This window comes from Dunckerocampus dactyliophorus, chromosome 7, assembly GCF_027744805.1.
Source record: "Dunckerocampus dactyliophorus isolate RoL2022-P2 chromosome 7, RoL_Ddac_1.1, whole genome shotgun sequence".
Lineage (NCBI taxonomy): Eukaryota > Metazoa > Chordata > Actinopteri > Syngnathiformes > Syngnathidae > Dunckerocampus > Dunckerocampus dactyliophorus.
This window is the reverse complement of record NC_072825.1, coordinates 28,623,548-28,638,437: the sequence shown is the minus strand read 5'-3', so window position 1 is coordinate 28,638,437 and position 14,890 is coordinate 28,623,548. Positions and strand designations below refer to the sequence as shown.

The window sequence follows — 14,890 nt, the reverse complement described above, 5'->3', positions numbered from 1 at the left end:
TTCTCAATCTCATCCTTCTCACTGTCCTCCTCAGGCTTGCATTGTCATATCATTCGTCGGTCTCATTCTGTTTTGTTTCATTTTCCATTTCCATTTTCATTCTCATATTCTCGCTCACATTCTCATTAATTCTCATTGTCATCCTTGATGAGGTTAACCATATTGTGTTTGCGTCACTATTCTCTCTCATAGTTCCTATCAAAGACTGCCTACTGAGCCCAAAGTGTTTGCAATGGAGCAGAACGTCCGCCATTTTAGCAAGCGAGATGGGCCGGGCTAGGCGCACGGCGGTGTACAATGTATTTGCTTACTCTGAGCGGAGTGTAAAATAAAGCTATACAGTCATGGAAAAAATGATTAGACCCGACCACGATAAGAAAATATTTGCCAAGTAGAATTCAATGTTAATAAACAAAATATTTTGGTAGTCAGAGCAAAGAAAACCTGTTAAGGACTTTCTAAGTATGCTTTTTAACATCATTAAAGACCTCTAGACATGAAATACACCACTATAGGCACCTTTACACTCCTTTTACATATGAGCCAATAAGACATGTAAGACATAGAAAACCTTGTTACTACCTTCTAAATATGCTTTATAACATTATTAGAGCCCTCTGGACATGAAATAACACACCCTTTAGTCACCTTTACACTCTTATTGCCCAATATAGTAGACATAAGAGAAAATAAGATATGCGGATGTGTGAAGAGGAAGTGACATCTGCGATTCAGAGTTGAGTTTTAGCTGGAGTACGGCTATCACAGTAGCCCATGTTATGATGATGATGATGACTATTATGTTATTACTGTGCCTGTTGTTCGATAAATAATTATGAAATAATTCCCTATTGATAATCAAGTCTGGTGCATGTTACTAGTGACACCTAGTGGCCAGTGTAAACTATAGTTTGTCTCGTATTGCCTGAAGCAGTATTTATATTTGAGTTCATTTGAAACATTTCTATGCTTGAAAATGGTTATTTAGGCCAAGCATACGTAACATTTGCTTAAATATGACTTTTTTTTTACGATGAAACTGTGACCATTTATTAAGTTTTGAAAAAAAGGGAGGAATATTCAAACCGCCAGGGACAACTGTAATCTGGCATCGCGCTTATCGCCACAATGATTGTTAGCAACCGGCAGAATAAAAGATGAAAATGGCAGAATTCACCCACTCACCTGTCCCTGCAGGTGTAATGGTACAGCTGCTGCCTTTGAAAGCGAGTGCGGTTTCAATCTCAGCTTGAGCCAAATAGTGTAAACATAGCTTTCAATGGGTCAGTTAGGTACTAGAGACGTGTTGACCACACCTGCCAAAGGGTGCCCTACGTAGGGTACTACTAACATTTTATTTCAATCCCTTATTTCAATGCCCACTTTGCCAATGGGAGAAATGCATAGCCAAGAACACCAACGAAGAAGAAGCCGGCGAGCACCCGCAAAGGAGTGCCTAAAAAGTTTTTCTTAACGTCATAAAAAAGAGCAGTTGGGTCAGTCCAACATTTGCAACACAATGATATCATGTAAAGGAGGATGCACAATCAACGTGATTAATGTTCTCACGTTCATGGTGTGGAAGTAACACAGTACCTCGTCTTTGATACGCTACGTCAGACTTCGTCTAAGCAATCAGAATCAAGAAACTCCAACAATAAATGACATCTGTCTTATGCCAATATAAGCCAGGGTCTCTGGCGACTAGTCCAGGGTGTACCCTGCCTCTAACCCGAAGTCAGCTGGGATAGGCACCCTAATGAGGATCAGTGGCATAGAAAATGGATGGATGGTTGAAAATAGCCCTGTAAGAAATTGATGGTAAATTTGTTAAAAAGTTAGTATCATTCAGACAAAAAAACTCAGATTAAGGCCCTCATTTAAAACCATGCAAACTTTTATGAGCCTGCCTCTCAGCATTGGGATCGCAAATCCATCGGGAACCGCAATCAAAACAAGGAATCAGAATTAGAATCGTTCATATTTAACGATCACCAACCTTAGCCCTTAGTGATTTTATTTTTGTTTGGGGGCTAGAGATGATTGCTTTCATTCTTAGTCCCATTCTTATTCTCATTCCCAGTCAATGTCATTCCTATTGTTTCTATCACATCCGTTGGATTTCAATTTTTGCTCTGTCACATTTCCCGTTTTCATGCTCAGTGTCACTATGTTCCATGCAGCACTGGTGCGTCTGCGCGGCAGTGAAGACGTGAGCGAGGACATTGAGGAGATGAAGGAGGAAGGCATGAGGATGGCCATGGAGAAGAAAGTCACCATCCCGGAGCTTTTCCGCTCCCCCAACTACCGGCAGCCCATCATCATCGCCATCATCCTGCAGCTCTCTCAGCAGCTGTCGGGCATCAATGCCGTGAGTGGGACCCCAATTGCTGAACACTCCTTTTAAATGAACCTCAAAACCTTTCAAGGATCCCCAAATTGTCATGGCATAGGGTTGTTCTTGGTTTGAGGCGACGTTAGATGGAGTGGAATAATTGCACGCTTTGAGGGTCAGCAGAGCAAGCACTGTGGCATTTCATGGGAGCATTAATAAGGTCATGGAAGCAGGGTGACTGAAAGTCTTGGTGGCTGCTGACAATCAGACCAGCCCACAGGCACTCTTTGACACCGATGTCACTTCTTGCTAGGGGTGTCACAAGATCTTGATAACTTTGCCAACGTCCATATATTGCCATGTGCATGCTGGTCTGGTTGTCTCGTCTCCCACCTTCAAACAGGCAGGAAGGGGATTCACTCTGTGCATTGGTTCAGTACCTACACGCTTCACAGAACGACGACGAACCTTAGTCTAGAGCCCAACCGATATGGGATTTTTGGGGCTGATGCCAATACCGATATTGGGGCTTGAAAAGGCCGGTAACCGATATATCGGCCAATATTGAAATATATTGGCCAATAAATATATACTGTACATGAACATGTACAGTATATATACTGTACATGAACATACATTTTTATAATAGCCAAAATACAATCAATTTTATAATACCCAAAATACAATTCAAAGAAGCAGAAGAAGCAGAATTCAAAGAAGCAGAAGACTACTAAATGAAAAAAGTTGAATTAATAACACTGTCAACATAAGTACATGCCTCTTGGTGATTTACTTTTAGGTGTTGCCAGACATTTGTAGTGTAACTTGCTTTGCTGGTGCTGAGCCCTGGCTAACTTGCACACTGCACTTGTTTCATCTAATGTAACTCCACACCTTACTCTTCCCCTCTGCCTGTCAAATGAAAATATATACATTTAATGAATTGTGCTCATTATCACAGAATTTGATACTATAGTTGAGGATTTTAAAATAAAAACAAGAGGCAGCATTGGGCTGAAAGTGATAATACAGAGGCTAATTTGAGGCGTTCTTCAACTAATACATTATGTGTTATCAAAGGCTTGTTGACAAAAACATCTTACCACATACATGTATTTACTAGCTATTGAAAAGTTGTATCTGCAGCCAGCTGAAGCAAACATGAAAAAGTGGGAAAAAAAGTTGACTACAAACAAAATGAAATAATCAAAACATGCATCACGTTTCTAGACTTAATACAAGAGACTAAACTACATTTTATGTAACATAGTAGCTGCTTAGGAACTAAACTACATTTTTCATGTAACATAGTAGCTGCTTATGTCAAATGACAACTAAATACATGTAACATATTCAAAATGATTTGAATGAAGACATTAACTTGTGAATGTATGAGCCCGTGGAAATCCTGCATGGAAGTATAAAGTGAAGTGAGACGCTGTGTATATCTGCGTACATCTTTATCTTAGATAATGATGGACATGTGGATTAACAGTTGTACTGTATCTGTTGTTGTTTATCTCAGAGATGCAACTTACATGAAGTTAAAGCTTTACGAAGTCACAGCTTACCTTGGTGTAAAAAAAATGGAGTTTCTTTTGGCGTTCCTCCAGTCGTCTGTAGCTGAGTGATTGAGGCGGCCAGAGCGGTGTCTCGCTGCTCTGTCTGTGTGTGAGGGGGCAGCACAGAGAGACACAGGAAGGGAGGGACAGAACCTGAGTAGCAATAAATACAGTATGTCGGATATATTAACCGATACTGATTAATCGCCGCGATTAATTGGTGCCGAGCTCTACTTTTGTTAGTCATACAGTCGCTTTGTCTTTGTTGGGGAGAGGCAACCACACAGCAAAAGAGTGGAGCCTCCTGAGGAGCAATGCAAGGTAACGTAGAAATTAGGCGAGCCCCTGTGTGTTAACCTATGGTTTAGTACGGAAAAGTAACACACTCAATGTCAGGTCCGCCCCTGCCCAAAGGCAGTCACAAGCCGGCAGCAGTGGACAGTCAGCTTCCGTGGCACACACAGAGCATGATTTGGAGCTCTACACATCGAAAGTGCAAATGAATCATGCATGTGCGAGCTGCAATGTCCCGGGGGTGGATCTCGCCCTGTTACACAGCAAGATCTAAAACGCAAATGTTTCTTCATCTTCGGTAAACCTGGATAAAAGGGGAGGGTGTGTTTAGATTTTATTGTTAGTCTATTGCTACTCTTTATTTGTAAAATGAAGTGGTTTATTTTCCAATTCTTTCGGCAAAATTTTAAACTATTTGACACAAACCTAAATTGAATTTGATGCCTTTTAGAGTAATACAAATGCAAGGGAAATGAATTGTTCAATCATATATTTTTAGTTCAAAATAACACAATTAACAAAATAACAGTTTAAATAGTTTTGTTATAGAAATGTGTGTAAGTGTAAATTGAGAGTCTAGCGTTACATAGTGCAGGTGTATACAACACGGAGTACAATTAAAGCTACTTTTACAAAAAGAAAGGAGAGGTGAGCTATTTGTGTTTTATGTGACTGCCAGCATTTAAATTGGTCTTTATTTACAAATTACATCTTCACTCAGCTGCGATTGGCTGGCAACCAGTCTAGGTTGTACCCAGCCTCTCGCCCGAAGTCAGCTGGGATAGGCTCCAGCATACCACCGTGACCCTAATGAGGATAAGCGGCATACAAAATTAATGGATGGATCTTGAAATGAAATGAAATGATGAACTATGATAGTGATCACAATGACAATACTGTATTGAAACAGTCACACATAATTGTAGTAATGAAATGATTATCTATGATAGTGAACAGAATGATAATTACTGTAATGTACATCATTGTAAAAAAAAATATAGTCATACTGCTGATATCACCGTCGCTGTAATAAAACCAACAACATAATAACACCCTGGTTAACTCAGTGAGTAATGTGGGGAAGTTTGTATGTACTGTGAGTGTGCATATGTACGCGTGTACAGGTATCTCTGTATGTGGGGAAGACTTCATATATATAAAGGTACAAGAATGTGTGGGCGTGTAATTGTCACTGAGAATGCATGAAAGGAAAGGGGCCGCCCTCCACCTCCTAGAGAGCCCTGCCCCAAATAGCCAGGCCGAGCCCCCGCCGCCAGAAGGCCACCAGGCCCACAGGGGCAGGCAGCACAAAGATCAGTGCCCCAAGAGCCAGCCCAGAGAGCCCTCCCCCCCGGGAAGACCAGCAAGGGGCCGAAGAGAGGCAATCCCAGCCAAAGACAGGGCGCCGGCGGGCCGGAGGACAGCCAACCCCTGAGACCAGCGAGAGATCACACCCCACAAAGGCAGACGAGTACCGGGGGCCAAAACTCGGCAGGCCTAGAGACGCCTCCACAACCGGAAAGAAGCCCGCCCACGTCGGAAGCGCCAATCCCCCCCCCACCGCCACCCCCACCCCCAGGGAGCGGAGCCCGGCCCGCCCCGGGCCGAACCCCCGCCCGACCCCCGACACAGGGCCGCCCCACCCAGGGATGCAGGAGGCACACCCTCCACCCACCCGGCAGAGGCACGGGCGGCAGAGATGTATCACCCAGCACCCGACCCCACGGAGCAAACCCCTGTATGCCCCCCCCCAAAAAATAAATAACTAAAATAAAAAAATAAATAAAAGTACAAACACGCACGCACATACACACTCCTACGCCCCCACGCGCACGCACATACACACTCCTACGCACCCAGGCATGCACGCGCGCGCACACACACACACGCAAGCACACACACGCGCACACACACAGTGGTCGACTGCCCGACACCCGGAAGCCTCACCCTATCCCCCGTTGGTAACCCAAGGAGCAGCGGGACCCCAGGGTCTCAGACATACAATCCAGAACCCAGGCGCGGAGAGCGCGGACCGCTGGGGAGCAGGAAGACACCAGGCCACGGAGCAAGCAGGCGGGAAAACGGGCGAGCAGCCAGGCGAACCACCACACAGCGCCAACCGACACCCGCGGGCCAGCAAACCCCGAAGAGGAAGCGGGAGCACCGCACCCCAAGCCGCAGGGAGGCCAAGCACCAGAGCCGAGAAGGCGAGACCAGCAGCAGACCAGCCGACGGACCCCACCAACCACCAGAAGCCAGACCAGCCACATGCCACCAGAGCCGACAGCGCACCACCCGCGCACCGGAGCCCCACCCCCGACAAGCCCGCAGACAGACCGGGGGAGGCGAGGACACAGACAGCGGCCCAGCAGAGCACAAAGCGCAACGGCGACAAACGCCCAAGCGCCCATCAGAGCACAACCCCCCCAAGCGCGCCCGGCCCCAGTGCACACGCACCCCCCCCACCCCCACCCCGCCACCCAGGCCCACAGTACCCGCAAGCATGACCAAGCCCCAACCCACCAGCCGGCCCGGCGCCACCCGCAGCACCGGCACCGCCAAACCCGCCCCAAGAGCGCAGAGGCGCCTGCAGCACGTGTCAGTCCAGGGGAAGCACCGCAAGCCCCCCCCCCCGGCTCAAGCCCCGGCATCAACAGGCCCCAGAGGGCCACCCCAGGGAAAGGCAGGTGAAACAGACAAAGGCATCCCACAAGCCAGGCCACCCCGAGCGAGCCACCGTGAAGGCCAGGCCCCCGGCCACACTGCCGACCCTGGCGGGCAGGCGCCGCGGAACAGGCATGAGGCACCCCAATCCAGCCCGCCCCACCCGTGTATGTGATAAGGTGTGATTGTGTCTATAATGCAATTAAAAAAATAATTAATAAATAAAATAAAATAAAAGAAAATAAAAGATGGGTGTATCTGTGTGCATGTATGTGATAGGTGTGTATGTGGATGATAGCTAATGATGCAATTAAAATCGGGGGACAGCTGCCCTTCGGAGGGCCCCTCACCTGACCAGCCCCCCCAAACCCTAAGTGTCTACTCTGCGATGGATGGATGGATGGATGGATCTTCATTCAGTGTGCTCATATGTCAATAAATACGCTATATATACAGTATATCTATATAGCATATAGTATACGTCTCTGTAGGCTCTTTTGTACAGGAGTTGTCCATTGAGGGAAAGGCTTCTTGAGACGTCATCTGTACTTCTGTGAAGAAGGTGTCGGACGTTTCGCTCCTCATCCGAAGAGCTTTGTCAGCGAACTAATAAGTGCTGGTAGCCTAGGCTAAATACAGTAAGAGTGGGCGGAATTGGTGTGCCAACACCCTCCTTCTATTGGTTCCTTACACTAAGCCTGGGCGGAGTAGTGGTATAATCCTCTCCTGCTATTAGCACCTCCGATAAAAGGGAAGTGTCGCTCCCTGAGTTGGGTATGAACGACTCTGATACTGGCTCGTTAGCATCTATTGTTCTGGCTCGGCCGTGGCTTCACCTCATTTGCAAGAGTAAGAGCTGTGGGTTTTGGTCTCAGTAACCTGCTGAACACAGGGTCCAAATTAAACCTCAAACCACCATTCCGATTCAATGATGAGTTCTGTTGTTTGACAAAAATAGCTTCCTTTACTCCTCTTTCAAACCATCTGTTTTCTTTGGCCAAAATCTTTACATCGCTGTCCTGAAAAGAGTGATTGGTTGCTTTAAGGTGTAGATAGGTGTAGGCTACCAGCACTTATTAGTTGGCTGACGAAGCTCTTTGGATGAGGAGCGAAACATCCGACACCTTCTTCACAGAAATACAGATGACGTCTCAAGAAGCCTTTCCCTCGATGAGCATATAGTATATGCATTCATACACTTAACATTGCTTTCAAGTAAACAAAAAGCAAATGTTTAAAGTGTGGCGGCTTTTATTTGGTTGTGGCGGTGCGCCGCGATCAATATATGCAGCGGAAACCCAGAAGAAAGCATGTAATGGGAAACTTATTCTGCCTATTAAGCCGTCTGAAAAAAACTCCAAAAAGCGCCAGCAACGCTCCATTTACATAATGTGACCTGCATATTAACCAAGCTAAAGCAACATTGTTATTATTAACACTGTTACGGCCAAGAACTATGTTACTGGCTTAGTGACACATCGCCACACCACACCGGCTAGCGACTCGCTTCACCACACTCGTCCCCAGCACATCACAACGTGCTCACAACGGCAACTACCAAAGGGTAAAGCTACATATTGGAGCTGCTGCTGTTTTTATTTTTGAGTTTGGAGAAGTTAACGCTAGAGGTAGCATTCCTTTCTATCTTGCTATATTAAATCAATGCACCAAGGAAGGAAGTTCCACTGATGCTTCAAATGACTAAAACGCTTAAGTATTCCATGTTATCATGAATGTACCTGTTACTACATGGTCAGAGCATGGATACAAAACCATAAACCCTTGTTGGATCTTTTTGGAGGCGTTTTAATAGAGGGCTTTCTTGGTGGAATAGTTGTGTCCCATTACGTGCAGCGGTGAGTATGTCCCGTATCAGTTATATTATGATATGAAATGCACTACTTTTTAAAATTTACCAGACACATTAGGTGCATTTTCAAAAAGTATCGGATCGATATCACTGATACCAGCCTGAATTTTACTCAGTTTCAGATCAGAAACAAATCCTCACTGTATGTGTGTGATACATGCGCACCCAGCTGGTGAAAGTAGAACTTTACCAATGAGGACAAATAATATTGTTGGACTGTTAGTGAAAATATTGTGATCTTATTAGTAGGGATGTAAATCTCTTTGCGATAGACGAATCGATACACATACAATTTGATACAGTGTACAAATGATACAATTTGATTCGATCAACGGTTACATTTCTTGATGTTATGGACAGTCAAGTGGAGATCCCAAAATGCGGAGCCAGACACAGTTCAGGTCAAAAATACAGTCTTTAATGTATTGCAGCAGGAACCAAGAACCAAGAAATACAAAAGTCTAGAGTCCAAAATGAGGTAGATCGGTGCAACTAAGTAGTAAAACAAAAGGCACCGTGGAAAAAGGCAAAACTCACTGGTGAGCAGGACGGCGTCACAAGAGGCAAGGAGGACGTGGAACAGGCTTTAAACAAACACAGCAGCCTTAAGCTCAAAAGAACAGCAACAAACGAACTGACGATTCACGGGCAGCATGCAGACCAGTAGTAACAATCCCACGTCCTCCTGCTGCAGCCATGTGGCTTAAGAGCCCTTGATAGCAGTAGAGTAGAGTTGCGCCAGGCACTGCGGGCACTGCGCAGGTGCTGGTGCACCAATGGAACGGCCACAATTGATTCCAGGGAGGGAAAGGCTGGAGGCTGGTAGCTGTAAACAGAATAGAAGGGGGAAACACCTGTAGCACAACTGACCAAGGAGTTGTGAGCATATTCCACCCAGGGAAGATGTTCCACCCCATGAAGCAGGTTGTTGGTGGCAGATGCAGCGGAGTACTTGATTGGCTCGCTCCGTCTGTTCGTTTGATTGCGGATGATAGCCCGAAGACATGCTAGTAGTCGCCCCTAGGGCTTCACAAAAGCACTTCCACACGGCAGAGGTAAACTGAGGCTGTCGGAAAAAATGTCCAAAGGTATGCCATGGGGGCGGAAAATATGAAGGATTGAGTTTGACCGTGTCCAATGCAGAGGGGAGTTTGGGGCCATTTTGGAGAAACGGTCAACAATAGTAAAAATCAGAGTTGTTGTCAGAGAGGCAGTCCACAAACAAAATCCACTGATATGTGTGACCGAGGGCGGAGGGGTAATGGAAATGGGTGGAGAAGTCCAGCAGGAGCCTGGTGGGAAGCCTTGCTGCGTGCACACACTGAGCAGGCCGCCACAAACTGCTTGGCGTCCGCTCGACAGGACGGCCACCAAAAACGTTGACCAAGCAGGAACAGAGTGCGGTGGAGACCTGGATGACAAGCAATCCTGGAACCGTTTGCCCAGGTCAGAACCTCTGAGCACAGCGCAGGGGTGACGTACAGCAGGCCAGGTGGGCACTTCGCTGGGCGGGTAATGTCCTTGAGAGCATCTGCCACTCGGCTCTCGACCTCCCATTGGACAGTGCCCAGGGTCCGGGTTTGTGAGAGGATGGGTTCAGCCTCAGGGACCTCTAAAGAAGGGGAAAAGAGTCTGGAGAGGGCATCCGGTTTACTGCTACAAGAGCCAAGGCGGTATGTAATGGTGAAATTGAACCTAGTGAGAAATAGGGACCACCGTGCCTGGCGATGGTTAAGCCGTCGTGCGGAGCGGAGGTAGGCTAGGTTTTTGTGGTCACAATGGAGGGTGGGTGGAGCCCTCCAGCCAAGGTCTCCACTCCTGTAAAGCTAAGACGACGGCCAAGAGTTCTCTATTTCCTATATCATACTTGCCGTCAGCAGGGGAGAGACGGCGTGAAAAAAAGCGCAGTGGCGGAGTTTACGGTCAGTAGGAGAACGTTGTGAGAGGACAGCCCCGACCCCAGCATCGGAGGCATCAACCTCCACAATGAACTGGTGTGAGGGTTTAGGGTGGGTGAGGACGTTGGATGTTATAAAGAGAGATTTAAGCTTTTTAAACGATAAGACTTTAATGGATGTAGGCTTAGTGAGAGGTTCTGTGACTCGACTAAAGTTGCGAATAAATCTACGGTAAAAATTGGCGAAGCCCAGGAACCTCTGCAGATGCTTCCTTGTGGAGTGGGCCGATTGACCACGGCCTGTATCTTAGCTGGATCAGCCTTGAGTTGCCCTTTCTCCACAATAAACCCCAGAAAAGACGTTGAATCAGAGTAAAAATCACACTTCTCTGCCTTAACAAATAAACGGTTTTCAAGGAGTTGCTGAAGTACAAGCCTAACGTGATGTATGTGCTCATGAAGGGAAGGGCAAAAAATCAGGATGTCGTCTCAAGTACACGAATACAAAACGACCTAGCATGTCACGTATCACATTGTTGATCAAGCTCTGAAACACTGCGGGGGCGTTAGTGAGGCCGAAAGGCTGTTGGTGTTGAATGCCGTTTTCCACTCATCCCCCTCTCTAATTCTGACTAAGTGGTACGTGTTCCGAAGGTCCAATTTAGAAAAAATGACCAAGAGTGAAGTGAGGAGAACGTGGAGTCAATAAGAGGACGTGGGTATTTATGCTTGACAGTTATGTCATTGAGCGCCCGATCATCAATGCCCGGTCTTAATAAACCATCCTTTTTGTCAACAAAGAAAAACCTGGCACCTAGACGTGAGGAGGAAGGACGAATGTGTCCGGCTGCAAGGGAGGTGGAGATGTTAAACAGTCGGAGGTGGGTAACTTAGCTCCTGGTAGAAGGTCAATGGCATAGTCATATGGTCGATGGGGTGGGAGTTCCATGGCCCTGTCCTTACTGAATACCTCCTTTAAGGTTGTGATATTCTTTAGGAATTTGAGAAAGATCAATCTGTTCAGTGGGTGAAGAGTGAGCAAAGGAGGCATGAATCGACGCGGAACGGAGGCCGTGGAAATGACAGTACTGGCTCCAATTGGTAATAGCAAGTCTAGACCAATCAATACAAAGACTGTGAATTTTGAGCCAAGTGAGGCCTAGGACTAGAGGTGCCGAACAAGACAGTACTACAAAAAAAATCTCAGCTTCTCAAAAATGACCGGATACTCTTAGGGTAAGTGTCTCAGTTTGGTGAGTTACGTGAGCCAAGACACGCCCGTCGAGCGAACAAACCACTTTGGCCTCCTTGAGACAAAACACAGGGATGTTATGGATGCAAGTTAACAAAGTTGGAATCCAAAAAACAGTCATCTGCCCCACAGTCAACAAGAGCACAGATATCAAAACAGTTCTCCTCCCAGGCGAGTGTACCATTCAGTTGAAGGCAACAGTAGACTGGCCCATGGTGAGTGCTCCTCCATTGGTGGTCGGGCGTCCTGCAGGTTGAGCAAGACACTTGGAGATGACACGATCAGCACGGCCGCAGTATAGACAGAGATGCAGGCACAGCCGGTGTGTCCGCTCGGCAGGAGTAAGACGGCCACCTCCAAGTTGCATGGGTTCCTCAGTGCTGGCTGGACCAAGAGATGTTTCGCTGGGAACTACATCTGGAGTTGCTGGTTGCAGTAGGGAGATGGAAGAAGATGGTGGCAGTAGGATTTCGTCGCTCCGCTCCGCATAATGCTCTGCTTTGCGCTCATTGATGCGATCATCCAGCTTAATGGCGAGGGAAATGAGCTGCTCCAGTGACTCTCTCTTCTTTTGTTACAAGCTCGTCCTTTATATTAGAATTTAAGCTGGCTATAAAAATATCACAGAGGGCAGTAGTGCCCCAGCCACTCTCAGCTGCTAGAATGCAAAAGTTTATCGAGTGGTCTGCTACAGAAGCCTTGTCCTGGCTTAGAGCCATCAGACGGCTGGCTGCCTGGCGCCTTCTTAAAGTGTCGTCAAACACCTTACGGAACTCTAATCCGAAGCCAGATAAAGTGTCCCGTAGCTCCGGAGGATTCTCTAATATAGCCAGTGCCCACTCAGCCGCTCTCTCCGACAGGACACTGACCATAAAGGCAGGTGAGGTAGGTGAGGGGTTTCTGGTCAAACACCATTTGACATTGGTGTATAAATTGTTTGCACTTTCCACAGTCGCCAGCATACCTTGAAGGGTGAGGAATTACTGGTTCCTTTAAGCCACTGGCAGAGGAATGAGGAACGGATGGCAGCGGCTGGAGAGGAGTGACTATGACATCACTTGGAGCCGATAAGGTGGAGCTTGTTCTCTTGCTGACGAGCCGTCCACGTTGCTGGAAATGGACTGGAGAAGTGTGGACATGTCCCTGATGGCCAAATGATGTTCGCTAATCATACTTCCATGTGCCTTGAGTGCAGCATGCACCGGGTCAGACTCTGCGGGATCTGTTTGCATGGTGGGATTGTTCTGTTACAGACAGTCAGGTGGAGATCCCAAAATGCGGAGCCAGACACAGTTCAGGTCAGAAATACAGTCTTTAATGTAGTGGAGCAGGAACCAAGTAACAAAAGAAATACAAAGAGTCCAAACTGAGGTAGAACGGTGCAACTAAGGTAGCAAAACAAAAGGCACCGTGGAAAAAGGCAAACCCACTGGTGAGCTGGACGGCGTCACAAGAGGCAAGGAGGACGTGGAACAGGCTCTAAACAAACACAGCAGCCTTAAGGTCAAAAGAACAGCAACAAACAAACTGGCGATTCACGGGCAGCATGCAGACCAGTAGTAACAATCCCACGTCCTCCTGCTGCAGCCATGTGGCTTAAGAGCCCTTGATAGCAGAGTGGCTACAGGTGTGCCTCGTGGCGCCGCCCACTCAGGGAGTGAAGGAATCTAAAAGGAAGCACAACAGAGGTCAAAAGGCGACAACACCAAAAGAAGCAGAACCATAACAGACCAACAGTTGATGTAGACATGAATATTATTTTTTTTTTTTTTTTTTTTTTTTTTTTTTTTTTTTTTTTTCCCCCCTGTCCTGTCCAGCCTTTAAAGCAGATAGAATTGTATACCTAAATGCCGTCAAGTGCTCAACAGATTTACTCTGCCAGAGAGAAGTGTGATATACACTTCCCCTGTCATACAAAATTTATTCGACCTTGATGCTTGTTATAAAGCAAATTTGGAGCGCCCGGACCGGAGCAGGAGGGGACAGAGAAGAAGAGAAAAGGAAAGGGGGGGGGGGGGGGCGAGAGGGGACAAAAACAAAAAAAAGAGAGACAAGAGACAAGGACAACAGCAGCAACAACAACAATTGTGACAGAACAACAGAAACATACCGAACGACATCAGCAAATAAATGTCCGTGACAACTATAAAGACGAACAAGGATAAAGGACAAATCAATATCAACAACCACAATGACAAAGCTGTCAATGACAATCAGACATAATAGCAGTCATGAAATGATGACCTATGACAGTGATCACAATGACAATACTGCATTGAAACAGTCGCACACAATAGCAGTCATGAAATGATGAATTATGATAGTGATCACCATGATAATACCGCATTGAAACAGTCACACATAACTGTAGTAATGAAATGATTATCCATGATAGTGAATAGAATCAAAGTTACTGTAATGCACATCATTGTAAAAAAAAAAAAAATACATATACACACATATATACATACATACACATACATAAATACATATATACATATATATATATATATATATATATATACACATATATACCGCACATACACACATATATATATATAGTCATACTGCTGAAATCACCGTCGCTGTAATAAAACCAACAACATAATAACACCCTGGATAACTCAGTGAGTAATGTGGGGAAGTACGTATGTACTGTGAGTGTGCATATGTACAGGTATCTCTGTATGTAAGGAAGACTTCATATATATATAAAGGTGCAGGAATGTGTGGGCGTGTGATTGTCACTGAGAGTGCATGAAAGGAAAGGGGCCGCCTTCCACCTCCCAGAGAGCCCCGCCCCAAATAGCAAGGCCGGGCCCCGGCCGCCAGAAGGCCACCAGGCCCATAGGGGCAGGCAGCACAAAGAACAGTGCCCCAAGAGCCAGCCCAGAGAGCCCCCCCCCCCCGGGAAGACCAGTAAGGGGCCGAAGAGAGGTAATCCCAGCCAAGGACAGGGCGCCAGCGGGCCGGAGGACTGCCAACCCCCGAGACCAGCGAGAGATCACACCCCACA

General features: G+C 46.6%; 1 protein-coding gene across 1 annotated transcript in view; it reads left to right on the top strand.

The window, feature by feature from the left end:
• Positions 1-14,890, top strand: part of slc2a3b (solute carrier family 2 member 3b) — a 48,533-nt gene that overhangs the window by 24,514 nt on the left and 9,129 nt on the right. Inside the window, exon 11 of the mRNA XM_054780984.1 lies at positions 2,184-2,371. Within this exon, the coding sequence (XP_054636959.1) occupies positions 2,184-2,371 (188 nt within the window). The remainder of the gene's footprint in view (positions 1-2,183; positions 2,372-14,890) is intronic.